Below are 21,390 nucleotides of genomic sequence, written 5' to 3'. Positions count from 1 at the left end.
GTCGCTTGAAAATGATGACCTCAGACATACTTGTAAAAAAGATCTCAAGTGACTTATTTTAGTACCCATTAGAGTTTGGGTCCATCTTGGTTAGATGCATGTATTCCTTTAACCATCCAAATTTAGCTATTTTTTTATTAACGCTTTTAGTTGATCCTCAAGTAAATAATGAATGATGAAGTTAAAATTGGAGCCCAAGAAATAGAGAACAAATAGAATTAGGACAAGAACCGAGACAGTCAAAGTCAAAGTCAAACCCAATGGAGAATGCTAGTTCAGGGGTCCACTCCTTCCATCACCACCCGACCCGGTTCTCTCTCTCTCTCTAGACTCTAGTTCACCGTCCTGACTGCATTATTGTTTCTGTTCTCAGTTTCCCAATCACCTCTAACTCTTACTCTGACCAGACCACAACACAACACAACACCACCCTCTCTCTGTTTTGGCCTATAAATGGACCTTCCATTCCAACTGTGCTCTCTCATCCTCTTCCTTCACACTTTCCCAACACCACCAGAGATAGAGATAGAGATAGAGATAGAGAGAGAGAAAGAGAAGAGTTACCCACGTACATTTGCAATTGCAATTTCAGAGGGGTAGAGAGAGAAAACGATGATGATTCTGGGGTTGACTTTCTTTGTCTCTCTGTTAGGCTTTGTTCTTCTCCATATTTTGCGATACAGGAGCAAGAGAAATAGCCAAAAGAAAGCTACTAGTAGTACTGCGTTTGAGATCCGGGACAACAGCAGAGAATTCTGCCCGGACAAATCTGACGTCATCATTGTCGGAGCTGGGGTTGCCGGTGCCGCACTCGCTCACACCCTCGGAAAGGTGAGATTAATGTCTACCTTTTCCAACTGTTTGTTTGCTCGGAAAATACTTGGATGGAGTAAATTTTCTTATTTAGTATACAACTTGTATATATAGAACAATTTTTGGAGATGACATAGACTGGTTTATGTAGTAGTTTTCTATATATTTAAAAGCCCTTCAATTCAATTTACTACTAGATTCTTGTAAATTTTTTTTTTTGCTACTTGTTGCACTCAGGACGGACGACAAGTTCATGTGATTGAGAGAGATTTGAGAGAGCCTGACAGAATTGTTGGTGAACTGCTACAACCAGGTGGATACTTGAAGCTCATTGAGTTGGGCCTTGAAGGTATTCATGCGTTTTAGAGTTTATTACAGCCTAGCTAGCTCCTATTAAACTTAATTGGCAATTGGTCCTGCCTTGCCTGCTCTTCTTTATCTAGAGACATTATTGATTTGGCTGTGAAATATATCTAAAACACAAGCATCCACTTCAACTACAGATTGTGTGGAGGAAATTGATGCCCAGCCAGTATTTGGATATGCTCTTTTTAAAGATGGCAGAAGTACTAAACTGTCATATCCCCTCGACAAATTTCATTCTGATGTGGCTGGGAGAAGCTTCCACAACGGGCGCTTCATACAGAGAATGAGGGAAAAAGCTGCTACACTTCCCAAGTAAGTGTAATTTTTTTCTTTTCCTTCGGACATTTCTTTTCTCAGTGAGTTTCCCCTAATTATAATTTTATGATGTTACATGTTTTTGGTTCCATTTTCCCTTTTTGACATGGAATTTTCTATTTAGCGTACGTCTTGAGCAAGGAACAGTGACATCCCTGCTTGAAGAAAACGGAGCTGTTAAGGGGATACGGTACAAAACTAAGACTGGTAAGGAGGTTAGAGCGTATGCTCCCCTTACGATTGTTTGCGATGGCTGCTTTTCAAATTTGCGACGCTCTCTTTGCAACCCTAAGGTACGTACAACTCTGAATTCTTTGTCTGTTGTTCAAACTTTCTTCCTTTTTCACTAAAATATTTCTGGCCATTATTTATATTCTCTCAATTTTATTCACATATTTTTTGCTCCAGACCCATGAAATAAACTTCCCTATTTTTTGAGTTCCACAGGTGGATGTGCCATCTTGCTTTGTTGCTTTGATCCTTGAGAACTGCCAACTTCCATTTCCAAAACATGGGCACGTTATTTTAGCAGATCCGTCACCCATCTTATTTTATCAAATCAGTACTTCTGAGATTCGCTGTTTGGTTGATGTACCTGGTCAAAAGCTACCTTCTATCGGCAATGGTGAAATGGCCACCTATTTGAAAACCACAGTGGCTCCCCAGGTACCTATATATAGTTTCTTACTACACAATTTTTAGGTTTTTGAAAATATCATATATGCCCTATTATTGCGGTTATTATTTACTTTAAATTTCATTTCCCCATCTCATTTTTATCTTTTACCTTGGATTAATTGAATATGGCGCTTGTATCAGATACCACCTGAGGTGCATGATGCTTTTATAGCTGCAATTGATAAAGGAAGTATTAAAACAATGCCGAATAGAAGTATGCCGGCTGCTCCCCTTCCTACCCCTGGAGCCCTTTTAATGGGTGATGCTTTCAACATGCGTCATCCTTTAACTGGTGGAGGAATGACTGTCGCACTTTCTGATATTGTTGTATTGCGAAATCTTCTTAAGCCGCTACATGACCTGAGTGATGCAGATTCTCTGTGCACATATCTTGAATCATTTTACACCTTGCGCAAGGTAAGCTAAGTTCATATTCTGGTGGTGTTATTCTAACATGAAAACACTAATAGTTCCAAAGCAAAACTAATTAAGTGAAGGAGAATGCAATAGTCATAATATATAGACATTATAAAACTTCTAGATTCGATTTTTTCAAGTGGTTTTGGGTGGAGGGTTGATATTAATGCTCCAATAGATTCTGATCTCCATTTCTTGTTCCCATATATATTAAGAACTGGAGTAACTGAGGCTTTTCCTAGAGTGCCAATTTTATTTCTCATTTATTTCTTTAACTGCCCAAAAAAATTATTGAAATGAAAAAACATTGTGTATCAGAGAATTTTTTTTTTCCCGCTTTATCAACATTTTTGTTTTGACCTGACAAGGAGAGTTAGTAGTTAGTAGGGTTAGGGAAAGGGGATTCGAACCTAGGATTATAAGGTGGGGGGCACTTAAGGCTTGACCCTTTATCATTCGAACAACCCCGCCACACCTAACATGGTATCTAATTATTATGTTTTGCTTTTACGCAGCCAGTGGCATCCACAATAAATACTTTGGCAGGAGCCTTATACAAAGTGTTCTGTGCATCCTCTGATCAAGCAAGTAAGGAAATGCGCCAAGCATGTTTTGACTATCTTAGCCTTGGAGGTGTTTGTTCAACTGGACCTGTGGCTCTGCTCTCTGGTCTAAACCCTCGCCCGCTAAGCTTAGTTCTCCATTTCTTTTTTGTGGCTTTATATGGTGTTGGTCGTCTGTTGCTACCTTTTCCTTCACCTAAACGCATGTATATTGGAGCCAGATTGATTTTGGTAGGTAGCTGTGCTCTTCCTTATAGTTTATGAAATACAGAACACGCTGTCTTCTCTTACGTGCTATGCCTTAATTTCACCTCTGTTATGATCCATGTAGACTACAGTTAATTTTTGAGCATTGATACTGAAGATGCATTAACTGAAGGATCAATTTTTATTTCTTGATTGAATTATATATAGAGTTTTCATGAGCAACTTTGTGTTTTCAGGGTGCATCGGGTATCATTTTTCCTATCATAGAGGCTGAAGGAGTTAGACAAGTGTTCTTCCCTGCAACCATTCCAGCATATTATAGAGCTCCTCCTCTATAATAAATATCAAGCTGACTTATGCTTGAAGCTTTTATCTTAACTACCTTCCACAACTGATAGCAACGGAGATATATTTGTATTCTTATTTCTTCCATTGAAGAGGAATGCTGGGAAATTTTTTGAATTTTTGTGACAACTAGAAACTGAAAATCAAATGTATCAATGTAAAGTTCTCTTAGAAATGTAAAAAGTATTTCTTCCAACTTGACGTTCATTGTGCTATATACATTACTAATGGGCATGTTCTTACTTCGTACCAATGCCTGAATGAAAATTGTTCATAGTATCGTAGTCTTCATACTATTGTTCATAGTTTTAAAGATGTGAAATGTACCAAGTGCTCTAGTCGAAACAGAAAGAGTGAATTTTAGCAATCAACTTGTTGCCGATGTCTTTCGTTATGTGCCATAAATTATTTGAGGAGGGTGATCTTGAAAACCAATAAAAATTACAAAATTAAACCCCCATAACAAGGTAAAGTATACTATTGTATTATAAGAAGCGTTGTGAGAGTTGTTTGAGAAGGGAAAAAGCCCAATAATGCATCCAAGAGGAACTTAAATCTGGTCTGATATAGGAAGATGCAAACAAAGTCACTTTCATCAAATATCTGAGTTTTTGAATCAACTAAGTCAAATAAAAATAAAGTTTCTGATTTGATATGAAAATTGTGCCTTCTGTGAGGATAATACTCAAGTTTGGCAGGAGAGAAGTTGATTATATCATATATGTTGTGCCTTGACATTCTACAGTAGATTTGTTATTAGTACTACAACTTCATAGATGAGTAGAACTTCTAGTGCTATCACTAAAAAGTAAAAACTGTTAGGGAATTTGCACAAATAGTATGAAAACACTAGGAACAACTATACATTCAATGAATAGTACATCAATGAATAATATATTCATATTAAATCACATGGTTTATCTAGAGGTTTGCGAAGTACTATTCCTTCTGAAAATAAAGGAAATTTCATGCATAGGACTTGGAAGGAAAGTTGGATAAAAAAAGAATCAAACAGAACAATGTCAGGACTCTTGAAATCGGTTCCTAAAGGACAGAGTGGAGTTCTCTCGAATCTTAGCTTCTGGAACCGGTTCCCAAATCCAGATAAAGGTTCCTACTTGACATAATCCAATTTGAACTTGGATTTTCTGTTTTTGGAAACTCTGGAAATATACCTTATAGGTATTTGTGTCCTAAGTGGGAAACGATGTCCTAATGTTTTGTTCTTTCCTTTTCGATGATAAACAGTACTTTCCCCTTCTAAACAACCTTCGACTCCACAGAATATTTAATCAATTTTAATTCTCAGGAAATAATCACAATACGAATTTTAACTTGCAAATTTTAATGAAACATTTAGAAATTAATCTAGTAAGTTCAAGTGTGTGTGTACAATCCATCTCATCAATTTTCAATCAACTATCAATAAATCATTGTCCAAACCATATTGATCGAAAAATATCACAATAAAATTGTCTTTAAACAATTTTTCTAAGTAAGGTGGATTTCACTCTAAAGAGCCGAATGCAATTCCCTAATTCAACTTGTCTCCACTTTTCTTTTTACTCATTTAGCTCCACTTCAAAGTCTAATGGAAGCTTTCGAACACATCTCAATAGATAGCCTTTTCCAAAATAAAGAATTCAGCATTTTTCAAAATTTTATTTTCTTTTTATGCTGAATATATCATTTTTTTTAAACAATAATCTTTATAGCTTTTATGATCAATATACCCTAGTCAACAATTCAAAGATTTTTAATCAAAATTTTCAAATTTGGACTACTGCGCAAAATGTTATGAACTAAAGTGATTCAAATCTAAAAATCCCTTAATCAATGCAAATCAACTTTTATTGTATAGATTACAAACCAAGAATCTATTTTTAATCAAAAATCATGTGTCACAATTTGCATTCAAAGATGGACCATAAATTTAATGGAATAATTTTCTTAAAATATTTAATGAAGACTATTTTGAGAAACTCAAACCTAAACCAAACCCTAGCAAGTGATCCAATGGCAACAAAATTTTCTTATAAACACAAGCCATGATCATTGAATTTCATAGGACTCAGTTTGAAGGTGAAGTCCTTTTGTTAATGTGACAACCCGGATTTTTAGAGCTTGATTTTTTTATTTTTAAGGATTGTAGAAATTGATTACAGTGGAAGAGTAACCATTTCTGTTTCACTTTCTGTGTGTCAGTGAGTTTGGTGATTTTTATTTGGTTAATGTTTTATTCATGCTACTGATACATTTTAGTGATAATTGATATGTTAATAAGGCCAAAGGCAAGTCATTAATGATAGGTACGAATCCTAGTTGGGTGATGGCTGTAATTGATCCAATGGAAGAGATGAGATGTCAGCCGAATTGGGAAGATAAGATAGAGATGAGAATGGGTAGGTGGCGAAATTAAAGAGAAAAGAAGAAATAGAAAAGAAAGAAGAGATTAGAAAGGTGTTTTGGTGGGTCCCACTATGATATTGTGTTGCCAAAGTTCATTGGATTTGGGCTGTTCACGTGGTTGATTGAGTGTTTTTTGTTAGATAATGATGAAAAAAAAAAGAATGAAATGACAAGGAGGAGTAGGTCGACTGAATGAGGAAAAGTAAGAAAGCTTGGGTGGCGGGGCCCACATTAGATATTTGATATTTGGTAGTTAGCTGTGTGTGATGATGTGTCGGTACAAATTTCCTTTATAAATTTGTATCAGCTTTGTGACCTTGGAATGTTGTAGAGATATAAAAATTAGAGGTGGGACAGAGTGAGATGAGAGTTACAGAGAGAAGCCGAGAGTTGTAGAGGAGTTCAGGAGCTTGAGGACTAGGTGATCTAGTGAGGAAATTTTTTTTTAGTGTAGGGTTCTCTATACCTTGAATGGCATGGGGTGGTTTTGCTTCAATGGTTTTTATTAAATACATATGTATTTTGTTTATATACACATATGAATATGTATATTTTGTGAAGCTATTTTATTAAACCTCCATGAAATTCTTGTTATGGTTTTCCTACTGGGACATTTTGCCTCACCACCCTCCAGTTTCAGGTACCAAAGATGAACGTAGATTGCTAGTTTCGGGCTTAGGTAGAAGAGTCGGAGTTGCAGGATTTTATTTATTTATTTGGAGAATTTTTGTGTATATTTGAGGAAATTGATTTTCCATAAAAGAGGACATTTTATTTTATTTTATTTATGATCTTGGGTGTATTTTGATGCATATGGATTTGTATAAATTGAGGATTTTATTAAAAAAATTTGAGTTGTGACAGGAAACTTGTTCCATGGACTCAACAGGCACATAATTGATCAAATCTGATTTTTTAATCTAAACAGTTCTCACTCTCATTTCCTGAAATTCTCTTTTTTTTCTTTACCTCTTTCTTAAGAAAATTTTCAGCTCTAGAAATTTTAGGTGTCACAACATTCTTTTTCCTCCTTGAACGCACATTTTTCTTAGCATGAGAATTTTGATAATGAATTTTAGAAAACTCTTTCTTTTTCCTATGAAGGTATGAGTTATTCTTATATCAATTCTTTCCACAAAAAGTGCAATGCAACAAATTAGGCACATAAGACATATCAGAATGTGATGCATTAAGCAAACATGGTTTAGGTGTAACAGCAATGTAACGACCCGAACCCATGGATCTAAACCGTTAACCGGGTCCTTACCCAGACCCAAGGTCAACTAGGGGTACAATCGTCATTTCCTACATTAATGGGTCATATTCAATTCATCACTAGGTTCAAGGTGCTCCAGAATTACGGCTTGAAAAGAGAGGATCAAAGTACTGGCCAAAGGGGAAGTGTCAACCAGCTGATGGCCCTTGGTCGGCCAACTGAAACTGCATGTTCGGCTGACTGACTGAGGTAGTTGGTCGGCCGAAACGACTCTCAAAGTTGTAAACTCTCGAGACTTTGCTGTAGTGGCTCCTCGGCCAACTAAAAATGGGGTTTGGCTGGCTGCTGAAGGAGGGTCGGTCAGCTGATAGTGAGGTTTAGCCGGCCGAAAGAAGGTTTCCTGGGATTCAACTCTCTAGAATGCTAAAAAGTGCACTGTCAGCCGACTGATGATCCTTGTCAGCTGGCCGATAGGCCCTGAGAAGCTAATATCTGCAGCAAACGACACCAAAATGACTAGGCTCGTTGTGAGCCAACCTGCACAAGACTTGCTACGTAGCCAAATCCCAATTTCACAGTGATAGAACAGGACATAATACAGTTAAGAGGCATCTTTAATTGGTCAAAATATAACTTTGTTTCCCATTTATCATGAAATACTTACATAGTCCCACTTTACTTTAAAATACTATCAAGTGTCATAGTTACAATACATGGCCATGGTTTACAAAATGAATACACTTTACTAAGGTTTAAAACTTTACAAAAGAATTGGTCCAAATACACAAAAACCACAAAATGGATTTCTAGTCCTCCTTAAGCTTGTGAAGGGTTGACGTCCACTACTTCCTTTCCTAGTCCTGAAAAATGTTAAATGTAATGGGGTAAGCAAATTGCTTAGTCAGTGGTGCCTAAGACACACCTCTTGTGACCCCGTGAATCTAAACAACGAATAGAAATATAGAAAATGGGATCATGCTTTACCAGGGAAATACAACATCAATATCATGTCTAAATGAGTAAAATGGTGCTATGAAATGCAATACTGTGCTATGTCGCTCCTTTTTTTCAGAATCATCTATCACCAAGTTTTTTTGGGTTTAAGCTGCGGTCCACCAAAATTTTGAAAAGATGTTGCACTAAAAGTGTGAGTGTACAATGTGGCCAAGTTTTAAATTTATAAAAGTCACTACTACCTCTAACTAAAAATATAGCTAGGGTGAGTAGGGATCGTCCTAAAAGATTGTGGGTACCGTTGCAATGGAAGCAATATATAGCGTTAGCAGGTCTAGTGATCAAAGATTGGTTGGATTGATTTATTAAGCTATTATGCAAATAAAATTAAAGTAAACAAAATTCAATGATTAATAAAGTAGAGAAAGATATAGAGGGGAGGACTTGGGGTACTAGAGCTCACCACTAAGCTTGACTTCACTAGACACTAGTAATTGTATATTAATGGGGAAATTGACTTGTAACTTATGTGTGTGTGTGACATTAATTGAAGCTAGACATGGATGACAAATAAGCAAAGATTGTCAAGCCAAATCAAATAGAAGGCACAACCTATCAAATGAGACCAAAATCCACTCAATGAAACCACAATTTATGCACACACAACTATCTAGAAACATATTCCTAATGCATTCATAAGTATGGAACACCAAGGAACAAGAGTAGATTGTCCATCTATCTATAAATTTAAAGCAACTACACTACATCTACACTAAAGACATGAAATTAAACTAAGTAAGCTAACGGTGTGGTACAATCCATCAAGAAACAAGTGTGAACCATCAAATAAATTGCAAGAGTGTTCAATTAAGCTCTACGTTTTGACCATCTCTAGATTAAGTTCATCCATACATATAGACATGCATAAACTCCACTAAATCTAGAGAAAAGCACATGAATCATCCATTCTAGCATACATAGACATATGGTTAGAAGTAGATAATCAATTGAAAACATTAATCCATATACATCAAAGAGAAACCACAAGATATATATATAAGTCCAAGATCAAAACATTGTTACAAATAAATCCCCAAAAATATACAAAGAACTAAGTCTAGGAAGCAAACTTAGGGGCTACTCTAGCCCCAAGTAGATGTCTAGCCACTCATTGAAGTAGTCATCCAACCCTCAAGGGCTACTCCATGATAGGAATGACCTCCTTCTTGATGGAACCCTAGAAGAATGGAAGAACTCCCCAAAAATATGTAAAGCTCTCTAATCTCTAGCCTTCTCTCCAAGATAAGAAAAATACAAGTTATGTTGAATGTTACAAGTTATCAATAACAAATATGTTCTAAAAGTGGCTCTTAATCCTTATATAGATAGGTCAAATGTCACCCCAATGGTCTGGGCTCATACACCAAGGTCCCTCAATGATTGAACCATGAGCTAACTTTTAATGAGCTGGAATCTATTTTTATCCGGACTTGAGGAAGTTCGATCGATCAAACTGTGTTGAGATCGATCGAACTTGGCTGAGATCCATTGAATGCTGCATAGATCGATCATCCTTGGCGGCGCCTTTTTGAATAAAGACAAATCTCTGATATATTTTTGGGAAGAAAACAAAAGTGGTAGGTGGGTGGTAAGTGTGGATAAGATCAAATCATTTCGATCGATCTGGAAAATGTTGGATCGATCGAACTTGTTGGATTCTTTTGGATAAGGACAAGGGCTTGGATCCATCTTGAATTGTTTAGATCGATGAACTTTCGATCGATTGAAGAAATGCTGAGATCAATCGAACATGCTGAATTTCCACACTTTGCTTCATTTAGCTTCCACTTTGCTCCTTTCTTCCATTCAGTTTGAGTTAACTTCTTTAATGCTCTAATTGGCTGAATTGACTTATTTTTGGGATAAGCACCCGAAAAGGGCAATAACACGAAATTAGTCTAAAACAGGAAAGTAAGATAGATAAAGGTCCATGAATACTCAAGCTTAAGGGGTTTAAATGTGCACTTTTCAGCGCTCATCATGACCTCGCCACCAATGGACCGTCAAACACTATCAACACCAGAACCTCACATACGCTACTCCGCAACACCCATGCTAACCAAAACCAATTGGATAAAAGCAACAAACACTCGTAACCTACAAATACAAGAAACGATCACACCTATCGGACACCGCGTCCCGTTCTATCAAGAGCCCGTAACTTCCAAATGAAAACCTCTATGCTAAACGATAACATTAAATCACCCATTCCACCTTTACCTTTCAAGGTGGCACTCCATCGAATATCGTGCACACAAGACTCGTGACCTTAGTTATAGCAACTCACCGACTCATTAAAAGGAAAGGATGCCTATATGCCAACACTGCTCTCGTTGGCTCTAAAGACTAAGCCGTCTAAAATCGCCTCAACTAGCACACAATGCCATCACCTACCTGACAACATACAACAACACTTATAATCTCTATTCCATCCTCGGATCATACCTGAAACCATTATGCTTATCAATGCTAAACATCACGTCATAATGCCTTTATTACCACTCATTCGAAACAACAGTTCAAACCTATCACCCCACCAGACCATCAAACCACTACTAAGCGATTCTTCCTCAAACATCCTTAAGACAACATCACCATAACTGATAAGTGCACAAAACTTGTTATTTTATACTTTATAATAAATGATTAATTAATATTTTTTATTAGATAAATGTTCTTATCCTTGTTTTTCTTGTTTTATAGGGGGCTGATTTCGGAATAAGAAGAAAAGAAACAAAAGTAGCAGAAATGTGGGATTATACGATCAATCAAAGTCAAATTAAGAAATTGCCTTATCCATTAAATCGACAAAGATCAAGCTAAATTGGAAAATATATTAAGACAGATTGGAAAGCACGTTAAGTCAAAGATCAGACCAAATTGGGAAGCAGCAAGATTTTAAAAAGATTTTATTTTATTTTATTTTCACTTATGTGATTAGAATTTTCTCCTCCCGATCGTTCCATTCTAAACTCTATAAATAGGGACATATGTAGACGAGGTTGAGATACATTGTTAGTGAGACAAAATAATAAAAGTCAGAGAGAATTTTTGTCTTCAATTTATTTCTTATAATTTTTGTTATGAAGATTCTTTTTATTTCTTTATTTTATTTTTTTAATATGCTGGCTTAAACACCCCTTCTCAAGGGAGTGATGAAGCCACCATGGCTGAAATATAAGTAAATTTAGTTTAATTCTTTTATGAAATTTTCTATTTCGAGCATTATTTTACTCTTCTATTCTGGGTTCTTATTTTGATAAATAAATTAGAAAGAGGATTCTTCGTGTTTGCCAATTAATGGTGATTCGGCAAATGCCTATTTCTATTTACCAAAGATATATCAGATTAAGTAAAATTTGTTCTCAAGCAATTATTATTTCACGCTATTATTTTCCTTCATCTTTCCAAGTTGTAATTGGATTGGTGGAGTGATTTTCTTATAATAGGAAAATTTATATACAAAGAAATAAACAAATTTATTTATAGTAAGCTGTGGTGGTGGATTCTTTCTTTGAGATTTTTCTTATTATTTGATCAGAATTTATTTTGTCTTATTTATTTATTTTATTTTTAGTTTATTAGTAATAGATCAATAAATTGTTTTAAAAGTTATTCTTCCTTAAACTTTGGTTTTAATTTTGATTCACGAGTTTAAATCTTGTATGGTTCGACCCTTCTTATTCTATACCATCTTTAATTTAGTTTTTGCAAGTTTTCCTTATTTTTGCACGAAGTGTAAAACAACTATAGAATCCATAATTCTACACTCGTCAAATGGCATCATTGTCTGTGTGTTTATGCCCAAGTGGTTGTGGGTTAACAAACGTTTAATCTGTTATTCTAGTGATCCTTCACTCTTTGAGTTAGAGAAACCCCTCCTACTGTTTTCAACCACCTATTAATTTCCAATAGCTGAATCTAAGACTTTGAATGATTACTTTGCACCCATCACAGCCAACCCACCCAATTGCATAGTTCTCCTTGCAGCTGAAGCACCCCAGTTTGAGATTAGACTTGCTACGATCCACCTTTTACCCAAATTTCATGGCTTTGAAAGTGAGCAACCCTATATCCATTTAGGAAAGTTCTTAACTATTTGCAACACTTTCAATAACCAGCATTTAAATGAAGAGGATGTCAAATTGCATCTCTTTCCTCTATCCCTAGAAGATAAGGCTACCTCATGGTTGAACTCCATTTCTCCAAATTCTATTCGATCATGGGATGAACTTGCAAAGAAATTCACAAACAAATTTTACCCCTTGCAAAAGACAAAGTCAATGAGAGATTCCATAAGCAATTTTAGAGGGAAAAATGAGGAACAATTTCACCAAACTTGGGAGCATTTTCATGATTTAATTCTTAAATGCCCACACCAGGGCTTTGATAAAGCCCAGCTAGTTCAATTTTTCTATAAGGGGCTTTCACCTATGAACCGAACCATGATCAAGTCTATGCACCAAGGTAAATTCAAGGCCCAAACCCCTGACCAAGCCTACACATTCTTAGAAGAACTAGCTGAGAATGCCCAAAATTGGAATTCGAATACTGATGAATTTTCTAGGAATGACCAGACCAATAAAACATCTTCTTGGTATGAGATCAAACCTGAAAATGAATTAAAATCTGTGATGCATAGTTTAACTGAAGGAGTAAAAGACTTGACCAAAAAATTCGATGCTTTTGCACTCATGTCCACAATGTGCAATGCAATGTGTGTTCTAGTCCATATCATCCTACTGAAGCATGTCCTATCTATTCTACCTCTGAACCTTCAGATGCTCAAGTGTGTGCTTTTAATACCTATAGTTGACTGACGACTAATACCTTTAGCCAAACTTACCATCCTGATACTAGAAACCATCCTAATTTTTCTTGGCGACAAAATTTGCCTGCCTAAAACTTAGGTGGTCAACCCAGTTTCCAAGGTAATTCCAATAGGCAACCTCAATCTCAAGGTTTGCTCGTTCCTTAAAGTCATTTCCCACCGAACACTAATTGAGTAACAATCGTGATCTCGCACTTGATCCCTTGAGCAATTATGTTCCTCCTGTCCCACAGAACCAACATGTTTTCAACTATGAGGACACTCTGAAGATGCTTGCCCTTAATCTCGACCAATCAAATAAGGAATCTAATCAGAGAATTCGAAAGCTAGAAAGTCACTTTGACCTTTTGACTCAGAACCAACTATAATTCCAACAGTCCATGCAAAATCAGTTGAGTCAACTCACTTTAGTTTTGTCTGAACGACAAAGAGGTACCTTGCCTAGCCAACCTGAAATCAACCCTCAAGCTAAAGGGGTTCATCACATTGAAACGTCCTCTTCGACTGACCAATCCAATGGCCATGTAAATTCCATCATCACGCTTAGGTCAGGGAAAGAAATTGATAATAAGGTTGAGCTACCCACCCAACATGAACCTGAACCATCAGAGTCTCGTCCATCAAACCCTCTAAAAGCCAAAAAGGACCAAGATTCTCAAATTGATAATCCTACTCTTCCGTCATATGTTCCAGATGCACCTTTCCCTTCCCGACTGGTTAACAATAAAAAGGATTCGCACTATAGTGAGATCTCAGAAATCTTTCAAAATCTTCAAATTAATATTCCATTTCTCACTACCATTAAGCAAATTCCTTCTTATTCAAAGTTCATCAAAGACTTAGTCAAGAGGAAAACCAACATCCCAAACGAAGCCTTCATAGCCCAACATTGTTCCTCATTCCTACATAACCAAGCTGTGGTTAAACATAAAGACCCTGGTAGTCCGACTATCACTCATAGGATTGGCAAAAATTTTGACCAGGCCTTGTTGGATTTAGGTTCTAGTGTGAACTTGTACCTTTTCCTATGTACCAAGTGTTAGGATTAAATAATTTGAGGAAAACCGTTGTTAGAATCCAATTAGCTGATCGATCAGTTAAGATTCCAAGGGGTATCATTGAGGATGTGATTGTCTAAGTGGCAAATTTTTATTATCCAGTTGACTTCATTGTTCTAGACACCCAACCTACTCAAGTTAAATAAATTCCCATCATTTTAGGTCGACCATTCTTAGCTACTGCCAATGAATTGATCAATTGTAGAAATGGGAATATAACTTTAACCTTAGGAAATATGAAAGTGGAAGTGAATGTGTTTAGTTTGATGAAACAACCCCCCGAATCGGATTCTATTGAAGAAGATTGTCTCATTGAGTCGTTGATCGCTAAAACCTTTGAGCAATCCTACCCTAAGGATCCACTCCACCAGTGTCTAGCACATTTTGGTGCTGATTTTCATGAGGATAATTATATTGGTGAGGTCAATACCTTATTAGATTCCACTCCAATCTTTGACACACCCAAGTACCGACTCCACTTTGAATCACTGTCTTTACCAAATAACCCTAAATCTGAAACAGTGAAAGAGTCTCCTAAAGTCAAATTAAAGCCTCTCCCTGAGACTTTAAAATACTCTTACCTAGGTGAATCTGATACTTTTCCTGTGGTGATCGCATCTGACCTAACCAACCACCAGGAGACCCAGCTACTTGAGGTGCTTAAGGCGAATAAAGAAGCTATAGATTGGTCTATTGATGATATCAAAGGCATTACTCCTTTAGTAGTGCAACATCGTATTCATTTGGAGAACGATGGTAAAACCTCTAGGCAACCCCAAAGGAGACTGAATCCTAACTTGGAGGAAGTTGTCCGTACTAAAGTTATAAAACTCCTTGATGTCGGTATCATATATCCAATCTCTGATAGCCAATGGGTAAGTCCAGTCCTACTGGTTCCTAAGAAGTCCAGCATTACTGTCGTTCCTAATGATCGTAATGAGTTAGTTCCTACTCGTGTCCGAACAGGATGGCGAGTTTGCATCGACTATCGCAAGCTTAATAGTGTAACTAGGAGGATCATTTTCCTCTACCATTTATTGCCCAAATGTTGGAAAAATTAGCCGGTCAGTCATTTTATTGCTTCTTAGATGGTTATTCTGGCTATAATCAAATCCCTGTCAACCCTGATGACCAACACAAGACCACTTTTACCTGCCCATTTGGTACATTTGCATATCGTCGTATGCCATTTGGCTTATGCAATGCACCCGCTACATTCTAGCGGTGTATGATAAGTATTATTAGTGACATGGTTGATAAGTTTCTAGAAATTTTCATAGATGACTTCTCTATCTTTGGCTCGTCATTTGAACAATGTCTGCACCATCTTACTCTTATGCTTTAGTGTTGTCGTGATACTAACCTCATTCTTAATTTGGAAAAAAGTTATTTCATGGTCCAAAAAGGAATTGTCCTAGTACCATCTCTAGTGCCAGAATCGAGGTAGATAAAGCAAAAATTGATCTCATCTCCAATTTACCCATTCCCAAAACTGTACGCTACATTAGAGCTTTTGTAGGTCATGCTGATTTCTATAGGCATTTCATCAAATACTTTAGTAAGATAGCACGGCCTTTGACCCATCTTCTAGCTAAGGATGCCCCATTTGAGTTTACCGATGCTTGTCACTTTGCTTTTAAGTAATTAAAAACCGCACTCACTACTGAACCTATAATCCGGTCACCTGATTGGGACATACCTTTTGAGATCATGTGTGATGCATTAGATTATGCAGTCGGGGCTATTTTAGGGCAAAGAGTTGATAGAGCACCCTATGTCATTTACTATGCTAGTAAGACCCTGAATGATGCCCAACTCAACTACTCAACCACTGGAAGGAATTATTGGTGATAGTGTTCTCATTTGACAAATTTCGCTCTTATTTGATAGGATCTAAGGTCATCATTTATACAGATCATGCTGCGTTGAGACATCTTCTTTCTAAGAAAGATGCCAAACCTAGGTTGATACGATGGATTTTACTCCTTCAGGAATTTGACCTTGAAATCCGTGATAGAAAGGCTCTGTGAATGTAGTCGCTGATTATTTGTCTCGTCTAATTGTTGATTCAATTAGCAATTTTATTCCCATCTTTGATTATTTCCCTGATGAATAACTTTTTGCAGTATTTCCTACACCATGGTATGCCGATATTGTCAATTACATTGTCACAAGTCAAACCCCTTCTACTTGGTCTAAGCAAGAGAAAGATAAATTCCTAGCTAATGTTAAGGAATATTTTTGGGATGACCCCTACCTGTTTAAGTATTGTCAAGATCAAATCATCCGTAGGTGTGTCCCCGAGGTAGACTAAGAGTCCATTATTTTATTCAGTCATGATCAGGCCTATGGTAGCCATTTTAGCTTTAAACGGACTGCTGTAAAAATCTTACGGTTAGGATTTTATTGGCCCACCCTTTTTAAGGACACCCATACCTACTGTGTAGCATGTCCTAGATGCCAACTCTTAGGTAAGATTACTAAAAGGAATGAATGGCCCCAACAATCCATACTAGTGGTTGAAATCTTTAATGTTTGGGGTATTGACTTCATGGGACCCTTTATCCCTTCATATGGGTATACCTACATCCTTCTGGCCGTTGATTATGTGTCCAAATGGATAGAACCCTTAGCCACCAAGATAACCAACCATAGGGTTGTGGTGTAATTCTTGAAAGACTTCATTTTGTCTCGCTTCGGTACACCTCGAGCCATAATCAGTGATAATGGTTCACATTTCTGCAATAAAGTCTTTGTTAGCCTAATGTCCAAATATGGGATCACTCATAAGGTAGCCCTATCTTACCACCCACAAACCAATGGTCAGGTTAAGGTATCCAATAGGGAGATCAAGCATATCTTAAAGAAAACGGTTAAACCCACAAGAAAGGACTGGAGTCTCCGCCTTCATAATGCTTTATGGGCCTATCGTACTACTTATAAGACCCCTATAGAAATGTCTCCATACCGATTAGTCTATGGCAAAGCGTGTCGAACTAGAACATCGTGCTTATTGGGCCATCAAGGCCATGGACTTTGATTATGATCAAGCCGGTGAGCATAGAACACTTCCACTTAATGAGTTGGAAGAACTCAGAAATGATGCCTATGAGAGTTCGAGGATTTATAAAGCTAAGACTAAATTGGAATATGACAAACAAATTTTAAGAAAGGAGTTTTTCCAAGGCCAAAAGGTTCTTTTGTATAACTCCCGTCTTGCATTATTTCCTGGGAAGTTGAGGTTACGATGGTTTGGTGCATATTATGTACACCATGTTGCCAGTCATAGTGCCATTGAGGTACAAGATCCCAAAACTGGAAAGCTGTTTAAAGTTAATGCTTATTGTTTAAAACCTTTCCTTGAGTTTGAGTCTCACGTCATTGAGGAAATTTTCCTCGTCAATCTGGTCTATTCGGAATAATCTCTTTTGGTGGAACTTCCCCCATTGTGTCTGGCTGAAGACGTTAAACTTAGCACTCCTGGGAGGTAACTCAGCGGCTTGTGTCTATTCAGTTACCTTGGATTGATTTTCGAGTCTTAACCAGTTGCATCTCACTCCTACTCGTGAGCTCCGTCACTATTTAGTATTTGCATATGGTTATATTTTGTTTGGGGGTGCTATAGTTGTCTATAATGGTTTTTCGATTGTTTTCCATAACCTCTTTGCAGCAATTGTACTCCACATCAACATAAGTGAGGTAATATGTTCTAATGTTTCCCTATATGTCTCCACCTTTACTTCTCCATTTAATTTTCATATTCTTTGGTGCCAACACTAGGGAAAGTGTTGTCTTTTGTTTGGTGGTGGGGCAATGCTCTTGTTTCTTTGGAAATTATAATTTAAATTACATGTCATGTCAAATTTGGGAGAATTATTGTTCATGTATGATTGGGAATTGGTATTTTAGGGTAGTTTTGAATCTTTAATTCATGTTTTGGTATATGTGGTCCACATCATTGTCCAGTTTGACTATTGTTAATGATAATTAATCTCTAACGTACTTCACTTCTCACAGATGCACACTAGTATCTTTTTGTGGGTTATATGCCTAACCTTATGTGATATATTATATGTGTTGGATATGAGTTAGTAGACCTTGAAAAGTAGATGTCCTTGGCATGATGATGGAGAAATATGCATGATTAGTTAATACCTTTCATGAAGTAACTGGGCCTTTTGCCTCAGTAAGCAGTGAGTGTTCGCGTCAAAAAGTGGAGGGTTAGGAAAAAAATGAAAGTGTTGGTTTAGGTTCGAAGCCTAGTTGACTTGAGTTAATAAGCTCTTTGGGGTGTCTTTACACCTAATACCCTAAAATCGTCTGGTTAGGAGTCATTAGCCTCAAGCTCATTACATGGGTCATCTAGAAAGCTTAAAGGACTTAAACTGCACAGTTTGCCATCTCTGAAAAAAAAAAAAGGAAAAAAAGATGAAAAATTCGCATGCATAAGTAAAGTCATGAATTCATACCTAGGGTACTCTAACTTAGAAGGGAATATTAATGAGTTGAAGCTATTGTGATGTGTAATATAAGGACAAAAGGGTAAAACAGATAATTGGATGCTAGTTCACTTTAAAATGAAACTAGGGATTGATTGTTATTGTAAATATGTTGAATTGAACTTTGTGTGGGGACCATAGTATTATTGCATGTGATTAGAGGTTTGTGATTGCTTGAGAATATTAATCTTTCTTATATTCGACATAATAGCTAACTTGATGATGATGCGTATGCAATCTGTTGGTCCTTAAGATGTCTATGCCTATCTTGAGGTTTGCCCTTTTAATGACAAAATGCAAGCTAAAGGCTCAAAGCAATTGGCTATTGGAATGTTGATATATTGGGGTTTGATTAAGGATATACAATTTGTTACAAGCTCAATTATTCAGCTCATTGCTCATTGAAACATCAAGGAAGTCAATGCAGCCCTTGTATGTTGTGAACTCTGTGACAGCACTTATATTTTGCCTACAGCACTTGTTAGGGGTATTTTGGTCTTCATACATATTTTAATATTCATACTTCAATTGTCTGAAAAGCTACATTGTGTATGTGCGCTCAAATATTCAATGTGACAGACCAATTAAAGTTGCAGCAGTGTGCTTTTAATCTTTCTATCAAAAGGAATCTGCAAGGGTATTTACGTAATTCTGTGTGAAGCTACAAGGTTCTGACAAGTGCACAGTGGTCCTGGAGTGAGAGTCTATGGCCAGCTCTACATTTCTTGGAGCTTAAGATCATAAAGGCTTTTCTGGTATAGACATATATATATATTGATTTTGTGAGCTGGTATATGCTTTTGAAGGTGAGTTGGCAAGGGGTAAAAAGGTCCTATCACCTTTACATTGTCAGAATATCTTTCCTCACGGATTAGAGGATCTCAACTTAATCCTATCCACTGGTTTTAGGGTTGCATCAACAAGGATTTGGGTTTAAAAGCAAAGCTATTGTTGCTGCTAGGTTTAAGGCCTGAAAACACATTCTCTATACTAGAAAATGAGGCTGTTCTTGAGTGAAAAACGTGAAGAGCAATTAAATGAATATCTCTGAGTATTGATTCATCTATGTAAGCTTATTTTACTCTCAGAATCTGCTGTGTGTTTATGCATTCTTGAAGACTCACAATGGAACAGTGCTGCTAAGGCTTGTATGATGCTGTCAAGGCTGCTATGGGAGGTCAAGTGATGAGGCCCGAGCGTGTGCATAAAATAATGCACAACACTTTGAGTTTGAAAAATAGTGTCAAGTGGGCATCATACTTTAAATTTATAAACCGCTTAACACCTATACTATGTAGTATGAGTGAGAAGGGATCGTCCCAAGAGATTATACTTGTTGGAATTTAACTTCAACTCTAGCGTATCATAAGATTGCAAAGAGAGATTGATTGTTTGATTAAACTAGAAATCAATTAAATAAAATGCAATTAAAGTAAACTAGTGAGAGATAGGGATTTAAGGGATGAGAAGAGAGGACTTAGGGTGTTGGAATCACCACTAAGCTTGTGTAATTAACCACTTGCTTTTTATTAATGGGGAATACATTGTTGTGAACAAAATAAGACTACCAATTGCAATATTAAGCATGCACCATCTAATTTAAGCATGAATTGTCTTACCTAAACTAATTATAGTACAACCCATCTAGTTTAAGCATGACCCATCTAAGTAGAAACAATTGTAGCACACATCAATCTAGAGAATCATGGAATTTGCAATAATAAGCCATATAATATCTAAGCAAGCATAGATTGTCTACCTACCTACAAGCATGAATTAAATTGTAGAACAACCTATCAAGCACAAGTATAAACCATTTAACTAATTGACAAACCCGTTCAATGAAAAACCATGTCTAGCCAATATTGGGGTGTGTGTGTAATTGGTTGATTCAATAAGCAAGGATGACTAATTAAGCATATATTGTCTAAGCATCACGTGAAAGGCACAATATATCTAATCAATGAAGCATATATTGTCTAAACAACATGTGAAAGGCACAATAGATCAAAACAAGCCATTAATCCTTTCATTAAGCTCATAATCCAAATACACCACATGTCTAGCCATCACTAGATTCTCAATTAACCACACATAGACATGCAATTAATATAGAAAAACTAGTGTAGAGATTAATTCTCAAATAATTACACATAAGACAACATGTAATCATATAGAGAATCAATAGAAAGAATTAATCCATATGAATCATGTGAGACATAATTCCTAATTTAATCACACATAGACATGTAAATAAACTAGAGAATTAATGGGAAGAATTAAACCATAGAAATCATAGAAATATACCAAGATTCATGAAATTCATAAGGCTAGAACATAAATCACAACAATATATATAAATCCCCAAAAATAGAAATACAAGGGTTTAGATTACACAAGACGTAGGGCTCATTCAAGCCCTAAGTGTAGATCTAGCCAATCATAGGGGAGGTGGATGTGGTTATGGAATCAAGCTCCAAACATGACTCCATCTTCTTCTTCCTCTTCTTCTTCTTCTTCTTTGAAGCTCTAAAGATAGAGAGAGAGAGTGGGTCTAGAGATGTGTTCTTGAGATGAGCCTCCACTTCCCTCTATTCTTCTAACCCTAATCTCTAACTTTACTAGAGAGAGAAATAAAAAATACAATGTAAAAATAAAA

At 36.6% G+C, this 21,390-nt stretch overlaps 2 protein-coding genes across 2 annotated transcripts; both read left to right on the top strand.

Moving 5' to 3' along the window:
• Positions 1–407: 407 nt before the first annotated feature.
• On the top strand, positions 408–3,913 carry LOC132286677 (squalene monooxygenase SE1-like). The gene is made up of 8 exons (XM_059789040.1): positions 408–831; positions 1,051–1,162; positions 1,317–1,491; positions 1,619–1,787; positions 1,942–2,160; positions 2,314–2,589; positions 3,105–3,383; positions 3,596–3,913. Exons 1-8 carry the CDS (start codon positions 613–615, stop codon positions 3,695–3,697), a joined length of 1,551 nt encoding a protein of 516 aa, XP_059645023.1. The 5' UTR covers positions 408–612; the 3' UTR covers positions 3,698–3,913.
• A 13,297-nt stretch (positions 3,914–17,210) lies between these two features.
• LOC132280865 (uncharacterized) lies at positions 17,211–17,654 on the top strand. Its single transcript, XM_059782623.1, has one exon. It carries the CDS (start codon positions 17,211–17,213, stop codon positions 17,652–17,654), a length of 444 nt encoding a protein of 147 aa, XP_059638606.1.
• Positions 17,655–21,390: the final 3,736 nt, after the last annotated feature.

This window comes from Cornus florida, unplaced genomic scaffold (assembly GCF_030987335.1).
Source record: "Cornus florida cultivar Cherokee Brave unplaced genomic scaffold, ASM3098733v1 CherokeeBrave_3.0.0_Hap2_Chr11, whole genome shotgun sequence".
Taxonomy (NCBI): domain Eukaryota; kingdom Viridiplantae; phylum Streptophyta; class Magnoliopsida; order Cornales; family Cornaceae; genus Cornus; species Cornus florida.
This window is presented reverse-complemented; position numbering and strand designations above follow the sequence as displayed.

Coding starts and splice junctions, on each gene's coding strand:
- LOC132286677 (XM_059789040.1), top strand. CDS start 613: ATGATGATTCTGGGGTTGACTTTCTTTGTCTCTCTGTTAGGCTTTGTT. Junction 2,161..2,313: donor AAACCACAGTGGCTCCCCAG/GTACCTATATAT, acceptor CGCTTGTATCAG/ATACCACCTGAGGTGCATGA. Junction 2,590..3,104: donor CATTTTACACCTTGCGCAAG/GTAAGCTAAGTT, acceptor GCTTTTACGCAG/CCAGTGGCATCCACAATAAA.
- LOC132280865 (XM_059782623.1), top strand. CDS start 17,211: ATGGCAAAGCGTGTCGAACTAGAACATCGTGCTTATTGGGCCATCAAG.